The 17088-nt window shown below is 37.5% G+C and overlaps 1 protein-coding gene and 1 pseudogene across 5 annotated transcripts in view; one reads left to right on the top strand and one right to left on the bottom strand.

The window, feature by feature from the left end:
* Positions 1 to 17088, top strand: part of CUL4B (cullin 4B) — a 40521-nt gene that overhangs the window by 19105 nt on the left and 4328 nt on the right. For 3 of the 5 annotated variants that reach the window (XM_043571290.1, XM_043571293.1, XM_043571294.1), the window contains 15 exons: positions 149 to 218; positions 1230 to 1303; positions 2094 to 2256; positions 2403 to 2492; positions 2784 to 2866; positions 3806 to 3873; positions 5316 to 5434; positions 6026 to 6218; positions 11210 to 11314; positions 11770 to 11880; positions 12323 to 12408; positions 13499 to 13606; positions 14478 to 14591; positions 15632 to 15737; positions 16850 to 17022. In XM_043571290.1, the coding sequence (XP_043427225.1) occupies positions 149 to 218; positions 1230 to 1303; positions 2094 to 2256; positions 2403 to 2492; positions 2784 to 2866; positions 3806 to 3873; positions 5316 to 5434; positions 6026 to 6218; positions 11210 to 11314; positions 11770 to 11880; positions 12323 to 12408; positions 13499 to 13606; positions 14478 to 14591; positions 15632 to 15737; positions 16850 to 17022 (1663 nt within the window). Of the gene's footprint in view, positions 1 to 148; positions 219 to 1229; positions 1304 to 2093; positions 2257 to 2402; positions 2493 to 2783; positions 2867 to 3805; positions 3874 to 5315; positions 5435 to 6025; positions 6219 to 11209; positions 11315 to 11769; positions 11881 to 12322; positions 12415 to 13498; positions 13607 to 14477; positions 14592 to 15631; positions 15738 to 16849; positions 17023 to 17088 lie in introns of all 5 variants that reach the window. The other 2 variants (XM_043571289.1, XM_043571291.1) reach the window with 1 other exon arrangement.
* Positions 8363 to 8460, bottom strand: LOC122478110 (annotated as a pseudogene).

The raw sequence follows: 17088 nt of genomic DNA, 5'->3' as shown, positions 1-17088 counted from the left end.
TATGTAAGACTTGTTCTAAAAGGTATTTTTTTAGTGGGATCTAAAACTTTTTTACAGTTTAATAGCATTTTCTATAATAAGACAAATGTGCTCTTCTATTGCTTATTACTTGTACTAAGCACTTAAAAATATCCTTGACATATTTCATGGATTCATTGGATAGTGTTCTTTTTCTAAAGAAGATTGATAGATGCTGGCAAAACCACTGCAGACAAATGGTAAGCTGGAAAAATATTGTAGTTAAATACATTTTTTCAAATACATGGATGTTTTAAAAGCTTTGCAATGTTTGGGGGATAGCCTCAGTATCTGCTCTTGTTCTGAATTGAAAACAGATTTTGTTTGAGTTTTCTACTTTAAAACTGCTAGTTATAGGAAGACCACAAGTTTAGAATGATTTGCACCTTAGGATCATTTTTATTTTTGTCGTGCGTAAACTAAAAGTATTTGTATGACTAAAAAAAAGTAACATTTTTGTCTGTTAGTCTTTTTTTTTTTAATTTTTTTTTTCAACGTTAATTTATTTTTGGGACAGAGAGAGACAGAGCATGAACGGGGGAGGGGCAGAGAGAGAGGGAGACACAGAATTGGAAACTGGCTCCAGGCTCTGAGCCATCAGCCCAGAGCCTGACGCGGGGCTCGAACTCCCGGACCTCGAGATCGTGACCTGGCTGAAGTCGGACGCTTAACCGACTGCGCCACCCAGGCGCCCCTGTCTGTTAGTCTTGATGGATATCTCACCCACCTACTCGATTACCTGTGAAGGTGCCTGATGCATTTTAGTTTATTCAGATCAGAACTTTTTCCTTTTCCCTAATCGTATTTATTTTATACCTTTTAATCGCAAATTAAAAATTTTAAAATCCCCATACCCAAAACCCACATGTGCAATTTAAGGCAGTTTCACTCTGAATGGGCACTATTACTGAAGAAGAATTGCATGTGTGTCTCTTTGATTCTGTTTTTATTTTTGGTTACTTCTCAAGTTGCAGAGAGGTCATAGGACCATTCTAAGTGTCCCTTTTCTAGAAATTACAACAAGGATTAAGACAATAGAATAGTTTAACAAAAATGGCATGGGCATATTCTCAGGTAGATTTCTTTATCTGTGTGTTTGATTCTAGTAGTTTATGTATAAAAGTGAACCCTGCAATTTTATTCTTATTTTATCAAGAGCAAATATTTCAGCTTAACAAAATATAAAAATTGGTTTTCTTTTTCATTGGCAGATCATGATTAGAAGCATTTTTTTGTTTCTGGATAGAACTTACGTTCTTCAGAATTCAATGCTACCCTCGATTTGGTAAGAATGCCAGAAAAAAATTACGAAAAGATTTGTTACAAATGATAGTTAAATCTTAATTACACTAATGGAAAGAGAGTAAGTGATTCTGTGAACATTCTCCTAAAAATTCACATTTGGCTTCTAGACTTGTATTTATAGCAGTTTTACCTTCTTAATTAGTTTTGCCTATGTTGGAGATAGCTCGCATTCCTTGAGCATATGATACTTTATAAAGTTTTTTTGTTAGCCAAGGGATTAAAGTTTGCTCTGGACTGTCTTATGAGTGTGCATTATTTTGTTGCTTATCAAGAGTTTGCTCATTATCTTTTAACTTTGTTATGGAAAATTCCATATATGAAAATAGAATAGTATAACGAGCTCTTTCCCCCACCATGTGCCTAGTATCTGCCTGCAGTAATTATCTGGAGAGTTTACTGATTTTTGAGTACTGAAGCTAGATTACAAATGACCAATTAGCCTTCATTACCAGTACAGTGAAAACCATTTTATATCTTTGAACTAATTTTGTCTCTTGATTTGACCAAGGAAGAAATCCACCAAAGGAAATAATACAACCAAACTTAGTTACGGAGGAAGACAGGAATTTAGCTTCAATTCTCATTAAAGGCAATGATTTTCCTGTATACATTAATTCTAATAATGTTATGTAAAATTAAATGTGTGGATTTTATCTTTTCACAATTGCTGCTTCAAATCTGGGGCCCTCATTAACATGTGGTGAGAAGTTAAGCAGGTTTCTCTAGAAGTGGTATCGTTGTCAATTAATTATATATGTTTTTTATTTTAGGGACATGGGACTAGAGTTATTTAGGGCTCATATTATAAGTGATCAGAAAGTCCAGAATAAGACAATTGATGGCATTCTTCTCTTGATTGAGAGGGAAAGGAATGGTGAAGCAATTGATAGAAGTTTACTCCGAAGCCTTTTGAGCATGCTGTCTGACTTGCAAGTAAGTTAACTTACTTCACTTACAGAGCTGATTGCTATTCCTAGTTTGATGTTTGAAAACCAGATTCATGGTGCTATTCACATAGAGGACATTTAATAAGTATTGAATAAATGAACTCGTTTGTTTTGATTCCCCCCCACTCCCAGATTTATCAGGATTCTTTTGAACAACGGTTTTTGGAAGAAACTAACCGGCTCTATGCAGCTGAAGGCCAAAAATTAATGCAGGAAAGAGAGGTACTTAAAAATCATGATTAATAAATCCACTGTGTCTCATAATAGACCTTACTTTATAGAGCATAAGCTGCCTTTTGCATTTATCTTCTGAACATTGTGACGCTTTTCTCTCACTTGGGTTCTCCTTTCTTTTCTCTCTCCTTAAAGGCCAGAATTCTGGATCGTAAACTACCTATAATTTTACATGTTTCAGTCCTGTCATTCAGGGCTGTCCCCAGGGTATTTTGGATTTGACATTTTCTGAATGATTTATGGGGAGGAAAACAATAATATGAAAAACTGTCTTTGTAGGTTCCTGAATATCTTCATCATGTTAACAAACGTCTAGAAGAAGAAGCAGACAGACTTATTACTTACTTAGATCAGACCACCCAGTAAGTATTATATGCTCAGTCTAATAGACTTTAACCAGTGTTGTTGAATCACTTAAGGCACTAAGCATCCCCAAACCTGTTAGTACCCATTTTCAGGTGTGATTTGAGATTTTTAACAATTGTTTTCTTAATGTAAACTTCAAGTTATTTTTCTCTAGTTAATTAGATTTAATCAAGGGTTGTCTGCATGTGTTAAGGATGTAATTTAAAAATAGTATTAGAGAGGTGCCTGGCTGGCTCAGTTGGTAGAGCATTCAACTCTTGATCTCAGGGTCATAAGTTTCAAGCCCCACATTGGACGTAGAACTTACTATTTTTTTTAACGAAAAAAATACTAGGCTGATTAAAATTCAGTAGGTATGGGGCATATGGGTGGCTCCATTGGTTAAGCTTCCAACTTAAGCTCAGGTCATGATTTCATGGTTGGTGAATTCAAGCCCCGCGTCGGACTCTCTGCTGTCAGTGGGCTCTCTGCTGTCAGCGCAGAGCCCGCTTGGGATCCTCTGTCCCTACCCCTCTCTGCCGCTCACGTGCGCATGCTCTGTCTCGCTCTCTCTCTGTCAAACATAAACTTTAAAAAAATCAGTAGGTGTTTGGAGGAGAAACTGTTTCTGTGCTTTCCTAAATATTAACCACCAAGGAGTTCCTGTAAACAGCATGGATAACTACCTTCCTAATAAAAGCAGAGAAACTTGGAAAAAGCCAGCCACGGCAAGACCATGGAAATACTTATTTAGTGATGTAAATCAAATTCTGAAATAATGCACTTTTTCTTCTTGCATAAGTAGAGTGCCTCTGAGCACCAATAAATGTAAATGTAGGATAGGAATATTAAAATTATCATAAAATAAGCTATATGTGATTTTTCCACCCAAAGAAAGGTTTTAAATTTTCAGGAAAGTCCATTGGCGGTAATTCTAAACTTTTTCTTTCTTGTAGGAAGTCATTAATTGCTACTGTAGAAAAACAACTTCTAGGTGAACACTTAACAGCAATTCTTCAGAAAGGTAATTGACAATTTATAAATAAAGAGATTACATTTTAAATGGTAGAAGCAGACAAGTAAAAAATTTTTAAGGATTACCCTTTTAAAAGCTTGATGCTGTGTGGCTGCTTTTCTGAGGATGGACAAACCCCTTTTCCCTATTCATCATTGTAAACTTTCAGGAGGTGCTTCTTGCCTTAATTTAAAGATACAGGAACTGAGGAGGCGCCTGGGTAGCTTAGTTAAGCAGCTGACCTCGGCTCAGGTCACGATCTCACGACTCACGAGCTCATGGGTTCCAGCCCTGTGTTAGGCTCTGTGCTGCAGCTCAGGGCCTGGAGCCTGCTTTGGATTCTGTGCTCTCCACCACTCCCCAACTCATGCTTGCTCTCTCTGTCTCTCTCAAAAATAAACAAACATTAAAAAAAGATACAGGAATTGAGAATGAGAGGGGTCCACTAACACCAGCAAAAAAAAAAAAAAAAAAAAAAAGGCAGTGGGAATTCTTGACTTAATTTGTAAGACTATGGTAAGATTCCTTTTTACACTCAGGTGTTTTTATTCATAGCATATAAAACCAAGCACTTCTAATCCCAGGTGATCTTGAGGGTATACCCTGAATTTTATTTTGACAGTGCCAGGAATACACAGGTCTTACCTTTCTCTCCCAACTACCTTTTGTATAAAATGGATATATTTTAGAACTTCAAAGCAGTTACATATTAGTTCATTCTGAAAATCAAATACAGAACCTCATTTAAACTTGGCCTATTAGGGGCGCCTGGGTAGCTTAGTTGGTTAAGCATCCAACTTTGGCTCAGGTCAAGATACCATGGTCTGGGAGTTCGAGTCCCGTGTCGGGCTCTGTGCTGACAGCTTAGAGCCTGGAGCTGGCTTCAGATTCTGTGTCTCCCTTTCTCTCTCTGCCCTCCCCTGCTCGCATTCTGTCTCTCTCTCTTTCAAAAATAAATAAACATTAAAAAAACACTTAAGCTTGGCCTATTAATGCATGGTTTTTAAAACACCACAGACTGTATCCAGTACTCTGAAAAATATGTATACTAATTAGTGCCAGATATAATATGGCTTCCACACACATGTGTGAGTTATATTTAAGTAAATTTAAGTATATTTAAGTAAATTTAAGTAAATCACTTAAGTATATTTAAGTATACTTAAGTAAATCACTTATTACAAATTGGTTTATACCTCTGATCTATGCTAAATGGAACAAACTGTTGCATAATTATTTTTGTTTTTATATAGACTAAAGCTCCCTGTATTTAGTTTTCATTTGGAAAGGTGATTTATCTATTTGGATTGACTAGAAAACAAGTGTCCGTTAAAATTCATAGACTGGTGATAGTTTAGACCACTATTACATTAATAATTTAACTTAATTTTCATTAAAATGTCTGACATTTTTGGTAACTATTTTTAATGCCAAAATATTTGAAATTCCAGGTTTAAATAACCTCCTTGATGAAAACCGAATTCAAGATTTATCTCTCCTGTATCAGCTCTTTAGTAGAGTTCGAGGTGGAGTTCAGGTTCTCTTGCAACAGTGGATTGAATACATTAAGGTATTAACAATTAACCTGTGTTTTTTTCAGCTATTATAATCTATGCAAAATGCATATCAGCAAGTATTTCTTGTTAGATCCAATTTTTTTTAAGTAATGGGAATTTTGAAGGCGGTAAACCTGAGAATGATAGCTGTGTAACAGATCAGCAATAAAAGTTATCTTCCTGATGTCTGATATGATTTTTAGCTTCAGTACTTAGAATAGTGAATGTGGGGAGTGGGGGCAGGCAAGAGGATTTTTGTTTGGGTCCAAAATTTCTTTCCTTTCTTCAATTTTACACTGAAGCCAGATTGCTATTTTTTAAAAAAATTCAAACCTGACTTTAAAAGTAGGAACAAAAGCCCAGAGACTTACAATAATACTCCATTATGATACCATATACCCAGTAAGTCATTTCTTATTTTGTGACTGTAGATGAATTGTATCAGTCTGCATGTTTTATCACTTTAGTTTTTTCTTTTCCTGACCTCAAAAACAGCTTTACTTTAATATTTTGATATTTAAAAATGTGTGTACTTACTTAAAATATGATTTGTGGATTGTTTTCATCAGATAATTCTGCTAAAAAGTGGTCATTTTTATTTTTAGGCATTTGGCAGCACTATTGTAATTAATCCTGAAAAAGATAAAACCATGGTTCAAGAATTACTGGATTTTAAAGATAAGGTTGACCATATAATTGATATTTGTTTTCTGAAAAATGAAAAATTCATCAATGCCATGAAAGAAGCATTTGAGACATTCATTAACAAAAGACCAAACAAACCTGCTGAACTTATAGGTATTTTCCAGTATTTTTTTTCTGTCTGTTTAATGTTCTTTTATTCATAAAATTTCAATTAATTTGAAACTTTGACAAGGTTGTAGTTGATTCAACACCTCATTTATTTGGGGTTGATTAGGTGGCAGTTTCTAAGAACCTTATTCTAAGGAATAAGTCCTTCGAGGTAAAGAACATAAGTCACATGTCAAACATGATGTTCTGTCTTGGTAAGATCGTACATTGGACCCTATTTACTTTTATTTACACTAAGCTTGATACCTGTTTTTTAATCCTGTAGCAATTTAGAGGTGGGACAGGGTGCTACTTCTAGAGGCCCACACTTAGGGCTACAATAAAGTCTAGCAAGAAATTATAGTTGCTGGTGAGAAAGGAAAATGTCCAGGACAGGGGCACCTGGGCGGCTCAGTTGGTTAACATCCAGCTCTTGATTTTGGTTCAGGTCATGATCTCATGCTTCCTGAAATTGAGCCCTGTGTCAGGATCTGTGCTGACAGTGTGGAGCTTGCTTGAGATGCTCTCTATCCCTTTCTCTCTGCCCCTATCCCATTCATGCGGGCACTCTCTCTCAAACTTAGAAAAAACGCCCAGGACAAAAATAATCTGGTCATCTGGGTCCATTTAGTGTAAGGATATGATATATGGCAGTGTTTCTCAGGTTTTCCTACCAAACTACCCTTTAGTGTCAGGAGAGGTACTCTCTGAAGGTTTAGGGTCCTCTGCCAAAGGGATGAAATTTCGTTGATCTACTACTTACCTTTAAATTTTTTGGCAGATTTTGCCTTTTACTCTGTGTCTGGTTTGTTTTCATAAGTAGCATTTAAGATTGCTTGACATCAGTATAAAATGGACACTCAGAAGATGTGCCAGGTCTTTCAGTGGCTTTTTTTGGAGATGTAATTGCCATATGTTCTATTAGTTTCAGATGTACAGCATAGTGATTCAACATTTGTATGCATTGTGAAATGGTCACCACGATAAGCCTAGTTACCATCTGTCCCCTTGTGAAGTCAATACAGTATTTATGGACATTATTTATATTCCCATGACTTTTTTAATAACTGAATCTGTGTTTCTTTATCCCCTTTACTCATTTTGACACCCCCAACCGCCCTTCCTCTGGCCACCACCAACCTGTTCTCGTATTTGAGTCTGAATTTTGTTTTGTTTTTTAGATTCCACATATAAGTGAAATCCCATGGTATGTGTCTTATTTCTGTGTCTTAATTTCACTTAGTGTACAGCCCTCAAGATCTGTTATGCAAATGGAAGAGTTCATTCATTTTTATGGCTGAATAGTATTCCATCACACACACACACACACACACACTCTCTCTCTCTCTCTCTCACTCTCTCACTCTCGCTCTCTCTCTCTCTCAACCTTCTGTATCCATTTATCCATTGATAGGATATTTAGATTGTTTCCCTATCTTGGCTGTTGTAAATATGCTGCAATGAACATAGGGGTACATGAATGTTTTTGAATTAGTGTGTTCATTTTCTTCATGGTGGGATTGCTGGATCATATGGTAGCTCTATTAATTTTTTGAGGAACCTCCATAATATTTTCCATGGTGGCTGCACTGGTTTACATTCCCACCAATAATGCCCGAGGGTTACCTTTTCTCCAAATCCTCACCAACACATTTTTTTGTCTTTTTGATACTAGCTATTCTGACAGATAAAAGGTGATATCCCATTATGATTTTGATTTGCATTTCCCTGATGATTAGTGATATTGAGCATCTTTTCATGTGCTTTTTGGCCATCTGTATGTCTTTGGAAAAATATCTATTTAGGTCCTCTGCCAATTTTTTAATTGGATTTTTTTTGTTAACTGGGTTGTAGGAGTTCTTTATCTATTTTGGATATTAACCCCTTGTTGGAAATTGGTTTTTCTGTATGGTGTAAATCATGGTCCAATTTCATTCTTTTGCATGTGGCTGTCCAGTTTTCCTAATACCATTTATTAAAGAGACTGTCCTTTTTTCCCATTGTATGTCCTTGCCGCCTTCGGCATGGATTAATTGACCACATAAGCATGGGTTCATTTCTGGGCTATTTATTCTATCCCATTGATACGTGTGTTTGTTTTTATGTCCACATGATACTGTTTTGATGAGGGATTCTTTTGGTTTGTTTTTTTAAATATGGAACGCTTCACGAATTTGCGTGCCATACTTGGGCCATGCTGATCTCTGTATCCTTCTGATTTTAGTATATGTGCTGCTGAAGTGAGCATTGATTACTGTAGTTTTTTTTAATGTTTATTTTTTAAAAGAGAGAATGTACGGGCATATGCGTGTGGTGGAGGGGCAGAGAGAGACAGAATCCAAAGCAGGTTGTGCACTGACAGCTGGATGTGGGGCTCGAACTCATGAGCCGTGAGATCATGACCTGAGCTGAAGTTGGTTGCTTAACTGAGCCACCCAGGCGCCCCTGATTAATGGTTTTGCAGTACAGTTTAAAATCAGGAAGCATGATGATACCCGTGGCTTTGTTGTTCTTTCTCTAGATTAGCTATTTGAGATCTTTAGTGGTCCCATACAAATTTTTAAATTATTTGTTCTAGTTCTGTGAAAAATGCCATTGGAATTTTGGTAGGGATTACATTGAGTCTGTAGATTACTTTGGGTAGTATGGATGTTTTAACAATAGTAATTCTTCCAATCCATGAGCACAATATATTTTTCCATTTATTTGTATCGTCTTCAGTTTCTTTCATCAGTATCTTACAGTTTTCCACATACAGGTCTTTCACCTCTTTTTTTTTCAACGTTTATTTATTTTTGGGACAGAGAGAGACAGAGCATGAACAGGGGAGGGGCAGAGAGAGAGGGAGACAAGATCGGAAACAGGCTCCAGGCTCTGAGCCATCAGCCCAGAGCCCGACGCGGGGCTCGAACTCACGGACCGTGAGATCGTGACCTGGCTGAAGTCGGACGCTTGTCACCTCTTTGGTTAAATTTATTTTTAGGTATTTTATTCTTTTTGTTACAGTTGTAAATGGGATTGTTTTCTTGAGTTCTCTTTCTGATAGTTTAGTATTAGTGTATGGAAACACGAGACTTTTCTATATTTTGTGTCCTGCAACTTTACTGAATTCATTTGTTTTAATAGCTTTGTGGTGGAGTCTTCAGGGTTTTCTATATACAGTGTCATGTACAGACAGTGACCATTTTACTTCTTCCTTTCCACTTGTATGCCTTTTATTTATTTTCCTTGCCTAATTGCTGTGACCAGACTTCCAATATGATGTTGAATGAGACTGGGAATAGTGGGCATCTTTGTCTTGTTCCTGATCTCAGAGGAAAAGCTTTCAGCATTTCACTGTTGGGTATGATACTAGCTGTGGGTATGTCCTATATGGCCTTTATTTTGTTGAAGTACATCCCCCTACACCCACTTAGTTGAGAGTTTCTGTTGTAAATGGCTATTGAATTTTGTCAAATGCTTTTTCTACATCTAATGATGATCATATTATTTCTCCTTTCATTTTGTTAATGTGAGTGTATCATGTTGATTGGTTTGTGGATGTTGAACCGTCCTTTCATCCCTGAAATAAATCCCACTTGATCACTGTGTATGATCCTTTCAGTGTATTGTTTTTTTTTTTTTTTATTTTAACAGTTTTTATTTTTTTAATGTTTATTTTTTGAGAGAGCGCAAGTGGGGGAGGGACGGAGAGAGAGAGAATCTGAAGCGGGCTTCAGGCTTTGAGCTGTCAGCACAGAGCCCGACATGGGGCTCAAACTCACAAACCATGAGATCATGACCTGAGCCAAAGTCGAGACTCTTAACTGACTGAGCCACCCAGGCACCCTTCAGTGTATTGTTGAATTCAGTTAACACATGCAAGCTCATCTACCTGTACTAGTGAGCTATGTGGAAAGTGCAGTGATGATTCTAGCACCTTGATCTTCAGGGAGTATATTACCTGTATCTCTTTGCCCCCAGATCAGCAGACATATCTTCCACGTATAGTCTAGGTGCTTTTCAAAAGGCTGTTTTTTCATTGGGTCTTGAGGTGAGCCAGGCTACAAGGAGCCCTCCAAGAGGGGAATCCCCATTTCCTAGAGTACTTTGGGATCCCTGGAAATCACGTCTGTTGGTTATTTAATAATTTTTTAAAATGTTTATTTTTGAAAGAGAGACAGAGCACAAGCGAGGGAGGGGTAGAGGGAGAGAGAGACAGGATCTGAAGCAGGCTCTAGGCTCTGAGCCGTCAGCACAGATCCCAACGTGTGGCTCGAAGCCACAAACCGTGAGATCATGACCTGAGCCGAAGTCAGTCGCTTAACCCAACTGAGCCACCCAGGTGCCACAAAATCTGTTGGTTTTTTAAGTCAGATGTTCCCGGGGCTCATCTCTCTGCTGCAAATCACTGAGGCCAGGGTGCCCGAAGTAAGGCACCAATCCCTTGTTCCTCCAAGAGAAGCACCTGACTGGTGAAATCTTTCCCTATTGTGTGTTACAATATCGTGTCTCTGCCTCTCCTACCCATCTTGCTGTGATCCTTTTATCCTTTGTTGTAGAGAGCAGTTCATCCAGTTTTCAGATGTTTTTCAAAACAAAACGCTCCACGGAGCTGTAGCTGGGGTCTGTTCATGGGAGGAAGTGAGTTTAGGCTGTTATGCTGCCATCTTGGACCCCCCCCCCTCATCGTCAATGGTTTTGATGACTCCAGCATGGTACTGTATACACTACCTCCCCCAGGATACATACACCCCATTTTACTAACCATCAGGATAGTGGAAAGTACATGAGATATGGAGCCAGAAAACTTGGGTTTGAGTTCAGGCTCTGGTATTTATTAGCTCTGTGATGTTGAATAAGTCACCTGATGTCCCTGACTTTGGAGACTTTAGAAATGCATGTATATCTCTGAAGCATTGAAAAATTCAGTGTATCATATTCCTATTTGGGTGTATATAGTGCCTAGTATCTTACGGATACTAATGATCACTAAACAAACTTTCCCCCCATTTTAGCTAAGTATGTAGATTCAAAGCTTCGCGCAGGCAACAAAGAAGCTACAGATGAAGAACTTGAAAAAATGTTGGATAAAATTATGATCATATTTAGATTTATCTATGGTAAGTGTTTTTGCCTTAAAATTTATCTTTTAGAACAGAGCACTCAACCTGGAGGGAGTATTTATTTGGGAGTTAGATATTTAAATTTGTATTAGATTTGTTGCATTTAATTCATTGGGGTACTTGTGGAATATTACTTAATTGCCTTGTGCTTTGACTTTTCCACTTATTAAGAGCCTTGATTTTTGCTACTTTTTTTAATCTGTTAATGCCAAAGCCACCAGTCGACTAAAACTTTTTTAAAGAAAAGTTAATGTAGTCTTCTTTACAGCAAAGAACATTTGAAATGTCCAGCATAAATATCTACCTCTAATGTCTGTTGCATTTAACGAACTTGGGTAAAATGTATAAATTTAAATAACCTGGAGTAATGGTATGATTTATTAAGCACTTGGGAGCAATTGTGTCAGAACTTTTTATTGGCAACTTAGCTGTATTTTATTTTTTTAACATAGGTAAGGATGTTTTTGAGGCCTTCTATAAGAAAGATTTAGCCAAGCGCCTGTTAGTTGGGAAAAGTGCATCTGTAGATGCTGAAAAATCAATGTTGTCCAAACTTAAACATGGTATGATTGTCATTCTTTATATTCCTTTTCTTTGATTTCTGAGGGACAATGCTACCTTAATTTTTATTTAATTACTTGCCTCTTTCGTTAATCATTATTCAGATGATGAAAATGTAAATTGAGTTAAGTTTATGAGGTTTCCATCCTATTGTACATATCCAAAGCGGTTGCAGTTTTTTAGAAAATAAAGCATTGTTCTTGTTTTTATTATTTGTATAAATATTTTCCATTTATCTTATGCCTAAATAGTAGATAAGGTTACTACAGGATTAAAGAGTTTGGCTCTGAATTAGTGGGGCATACACTTTGGGGTAAGGATTTTTTCATTCTTATGAACAGTTACAGATCATATTTCATGCTAAAATACATTTTACATTTCATGTTTTCAATTGTTTGTTTTCACCACTTTAAAATATTATAAATGTATAAACATCTTTAATAGAATGTGGAGCTGCTTTCACCAGCAAACTTGAAGGAATGTTTAAAGACATGGAACTTTCTAAAGACATCATGATTCAGTTCAAACAGGTAAAAGTGAGTTAAACTCTTACTTAATTTCTCAAACTTAAGTGTATTTAGTTATTTCCTTTCTGTGGTTTGCACTGAAGAGGATAAATAGGAACCTACATTTGTTGTAAATACATCATAGCAGCTTAGATGATGTTCACATTAGAGAAATCACCAATGGAATATATTTGACCTACTTCAGAATTTATTCCCAGTATACACCCAGGGTAACACAAAAGCAAATAAAATGCATCGAACTGAAGTGGGGACAAGAAAAACTGTAGCTAGATCGTGAGAATGGGGCTTTCTCTAACATCCAGTCACTGTTAGTGATTTATATGTTCAAAGCTCGCAATGGGGAGAGAGGAGATTCAATAAAATGGTTGTAAAAGGCCTTTGGAGCCATTGGGAATGAAAAGCTTAGATCCACGGTTTTGTAGATGTTGGTTAGGATGATTTTGAAACATTTAAGAGCATAGGTAATAGTGATAGCAAATTAAATTTTCCTCTCAGGGTTTTTGTAATGGCTTCTTTACCACTATATTGCTATGGTGGGAAATGATAGTGGACAACGCAAGAGAAAGAGCAGCAGGATCACATTCCCATAGTAGTGGCAGAATAGGGTTTATTTGCTTTGCTCTTTCCCCTTCCTCTTCCTTCACTACTTCAGGTTACCCCCTGCAAGCAGGCAGTGGAGCACGTGAAAAAGTGGATACTTGGGCTGGCTGGTGGGGTGAGGAATGGGGGTTGCTACAAGTTGCTCAGGTCACATTAGGCGTCTCCAAAGGTGGGGACTGCAGGTGGTAGGGGGAAAAGAATGGACATGAAATTCTACCTATAACAGCCTAGCCATAAGTGAGAGATTATTGAAGTCGATAATGCCTCTAACGAGGTCACATGATCCTTGTGTGCCTTTGTAATAAAATGTTAGCTAATGCATTTGATAGAGGCTTCGTTTATAGTCCTTTTATAACAGTTCCCTTTTATTTTAAAGATGGTCAGTGTTGGCATGTAATTTTATAATGGGGAACTTCTTGAATGGGCTATTATTATGACATGAAATGTATGCACTTTTTTAAAGACCTCATTGTGTGTGTTGATCTTATTGTAGTATATGCAAAACCAGAATGTACCTGGGAATATTGAATTAACTGTGAATATCCTGACAATGGGTTATTGGCCAACATATGTGCCTATGGAAGTCCACTTACCACCAGAGGTAAGAGTTGCTGTTCAGGACTTGTGTTATAAGCACAGAAATACATAACACTTCTATTTTGTTTGTCATTGAAAAATAGATACTTTTTAAAGGTTTGTGTCAGCATGCCAACACAAAATGCCAACTGTTTTAATATTTTGCTCTTCCTTTTATTATTCTTGTACTTACATCGTTAGAGCATAGTTAATGATGTCAAGTTTCTGGGTCCAGAGCCAATTTTCATGACTCTCTTTTTCAGTTTTCCAGATTGCACCCATCTTTCTGCCCAGCTCTCAAAAATTCTTGCCCATATATCACCTGGGGGTTGGATTGCTGAGTCAATGGGCTTGAGTAAATCCATCCTAAATTCTGGGGAAATGTCTTAACTCAGGACTGAAGCTTAGAAGCGGGGTTAAAGCTAGAGATAGATATTGAGAATCCTTCATGGAGATGATCATGGAAGCCAAGGGGGTCGAGGTCTCCCTCATTAAGAGGAAAAGAATGTAGAAATAGAAAAAAATAGGGCTGAGACAGAACATTGGAAAAGGTTCACATCTGGCAGGTGGTAGGAAGAGGAAGAAACCAACAAAAAAGCAGTCATGAGGTAAAGGAAGCAGCATGATATGGAGGCACAAAGCCACTGGAGGGGAATGTTGCAAAAGAGGGGGTGTTTAAATGTTGCAAAGAGATCGAAGCATATAAAGGCTGATGAATGCTATTAGATTTGGTAGTTGGCAGATCATTACTTTACATCAAAGTGATCAGTGGCTACCAGGTATAAAAACTGATACTAAAAGCTTCCAGAAATTATTATACATGAGGTGAATAGAAAGAATGGTGAAAGCGATACTGGATACAGAGCTTAAATAAAGCTGTATTTTATTTACTGTAGATGGTAAAACTTCAGGAGATTTTCAAGACATTTTACCTAGGCAAACATAGCGGCAGGAAACTTCAGTGGCAGTCAACCCTAGGACACTGTGTGCTAAAGGCAGAATTTAAAGAGGTAAGTAGATGTTCCCATAACTTAGTGTTCATTTTTGTTGTTGAGGTCATCCTTTTTTCTCCTTTAAACACTTTTTATTTGAGTATAGTTGACACACGATGTTACATTAGTTTCAGGTGTACAACATAGTGATTTAACTTCTCTATACATTATACTATGCTCACCACAGAGGTCATTCCTTTTAACTTGACGATTTGTTTTACAAGTTTATCCTAAATATATAACAGTGACTGCTTTGTGTATATTATTAAGAATGTGGTCTTCGTGGTTGAATTAGCTCTGCTGCAAAACCACAAACAGTAACCCTTTTGTTGCCATCCTTTCCCCACCTGTGGATACAGGATTCCCATTTCCACTTCTTGACAGGAACCTTCTTGTTGCTGGGAGCTAGGGAATAGAGTGGATGTAAAGGAGAATAGTTCCCGTATCTAATTTCAAAAAATTCCTGCAACTTTTCATGACTAACTTGAATCTAACAAGTTGAAAATGCATTTGAAATAGTGATTTCTTGCTGCTTGTGAAAAAAATCTGTAGTGATGCAATAAGGCCAAGTTATTAATGTTTGTTTTTTTTTTTTTGAGAGATAGGGACAGAGTGCGAGCAGGGGAAGGGGAGAGAGAGGGAGACGCAGAATGTGAAACAGGCTTCAGGCTCTGAGCTGTCAGTACACAGCCTGACGTGGGGCTCAAACTCGGGAATGGTGAGACTGTGACCTAGACCGAAGTTGGATGCTTAACTGACTGAGCCACCCAGGCAATAAGGCCAAGTTATTAATTTTCATTACTTTGTTGTTCTGTTTTAATTACAAGACACTTTAAAAAAGACCCATAGAAAGGTCACCCAATCCTTCTTTTCTATTTCAGGTAGGATCACACCTAAACCCTACACTGAACGTACTGGCTTTTCTGTATAATGTTAATCCACGTTTCTAAATCCACTGAAGGAAAAATGCTTTTCCTGTTAAAAGATTATTGATGATTTGATTAATTTTCATGTGTTTTTTAAAAAATGATGGCTAAACTCTGCTGTTTCTCCAACAGGGTAAAAAAGAACTCCAGGTCTCTCTCTTTCAAACCCTGGTGCTGCTAATGTTTAATGAGGGAGAGGAGTTCAGTTTAGAAGAGATCAAGCAGGCTACTGGAATAGGTTTGTGTTGAGTCAATCAATTAGCAAGCATTATTCAGTGTCTGCTGTGTGCATTCCACTGAGGTTAAGAGCTCTGGGGGGATACAAAGGAATAATCCCTCTTAGCACTCATAATCATGGGGAAAGGGAAAAATGACATTTGTAATAATTTCACAGCCAATAAGTATCAATCTGTGGGGCTGACTAGGACTGTGTTAAGAGTTTAGTGAAGCAAGAAACGTCTGTGGGCTGGCATAATTGGGAAATCCATCATGAAGGAGGTGATATTTGAGGTGGCCTTCAAGTTTTAGTTAGGGAGGTGGCATATGCTGCCAGGGGAGATAGTGTGAGAAAAGTCTTGGTAAGAATGAGCACAGCGTGGGCAGGATTCATGAAGAATGTAACTGCAGCATCGAATAGTGAGATAAGGGTAGGTAAGATGAATAGAGCCTGATCATGGAGAGCCTTGAAGATCTAGCAAATGAAACCTGCATTGTAGGGTCTCAAGCATGAGACATCATGAAAGTGGCTTATTTACACAACTTACCTGGGATCAACAGACAATAGGGCAGCTTGGAGGATGAAGAGATGCCAGTCCAGAAACTAGTCAGGGTAATTCAGGCTTAAACCGATAAGGGGCTTCGATTTGAATGAGGCCAACGAGAATGGAGAAGAGGCATCTATCTCTAAGGAAGCAGCTACTAGGTACATGAAGGAAAAAGGGGAAGGACAGTTAAAAGATGATGCCAGGGTTTCTCACCAGAGTGGATTGGTAGTTTCAGGACTAACAATTAGAAAGAATATACAGTTTTATGGGGAAGATTATGAATAAAATTTTAGACATATTGGAGTTGATGATAGTTAAACAGCGAAGTGGAGGTGTCTTTTGAATGTGGGACTAGAAGGAAGTGAGATGTCATTTCTGAAGATTTGGTAGTTATTCACGTGGAATAATTGGAGCCTTTAGAGAACCACAGGAAAAAGGCCATTGGATAGGGCAAAGAGGAAGACCTTGACCTTGGGGAAAAAAGGAAACAGTTTTAATCGAGGGATGGGGTAGAAGCTAGATTGAGATGAACGTAGCTGTTTATGTTGATGAGCTAGTAACAAATAATCCACTATTTCTTCTTCAGAGGATGGAGAATTAAGGAGAACACTGCAGTCATTGGCCTGTGGCAAAGCTAGAGTTTTGGCAAAAAATCCAAAGGGCAAAGATATTGAAGATGGTGACAAGTTCATTTGTAATGATGATTTCAAACACAAACTTTTCAGGATAAAGATCAATCAAATCCAGATGAAAGAAACGGTATCTCTTTTGCATTCTCCTTGTCCTGATGCACTGGAATTACATGTATTCATAATAAAAATGTAT

This window comes from Prionailurus bengalensis, chromosome X, assembly GCF_016509475.1.
Source record: "Prionailurus bengalensis isolate Pbe53 chromosome X, Fcat_Pben_1.1_paternal_pri, whole genome shotgun sequence".
NCBI classification, from domain to species: Eukaryota; Metazoa; Chordata; class Mammalia; order Carnivora; family Felidae; genus Prionailurus; species Prionailurus bengalensis.
The sequence above is the reverse complement of the archived record's forward strand: the minus strand, read 5'-3'. Positions and strand labels throughout refer to the sequence as shown.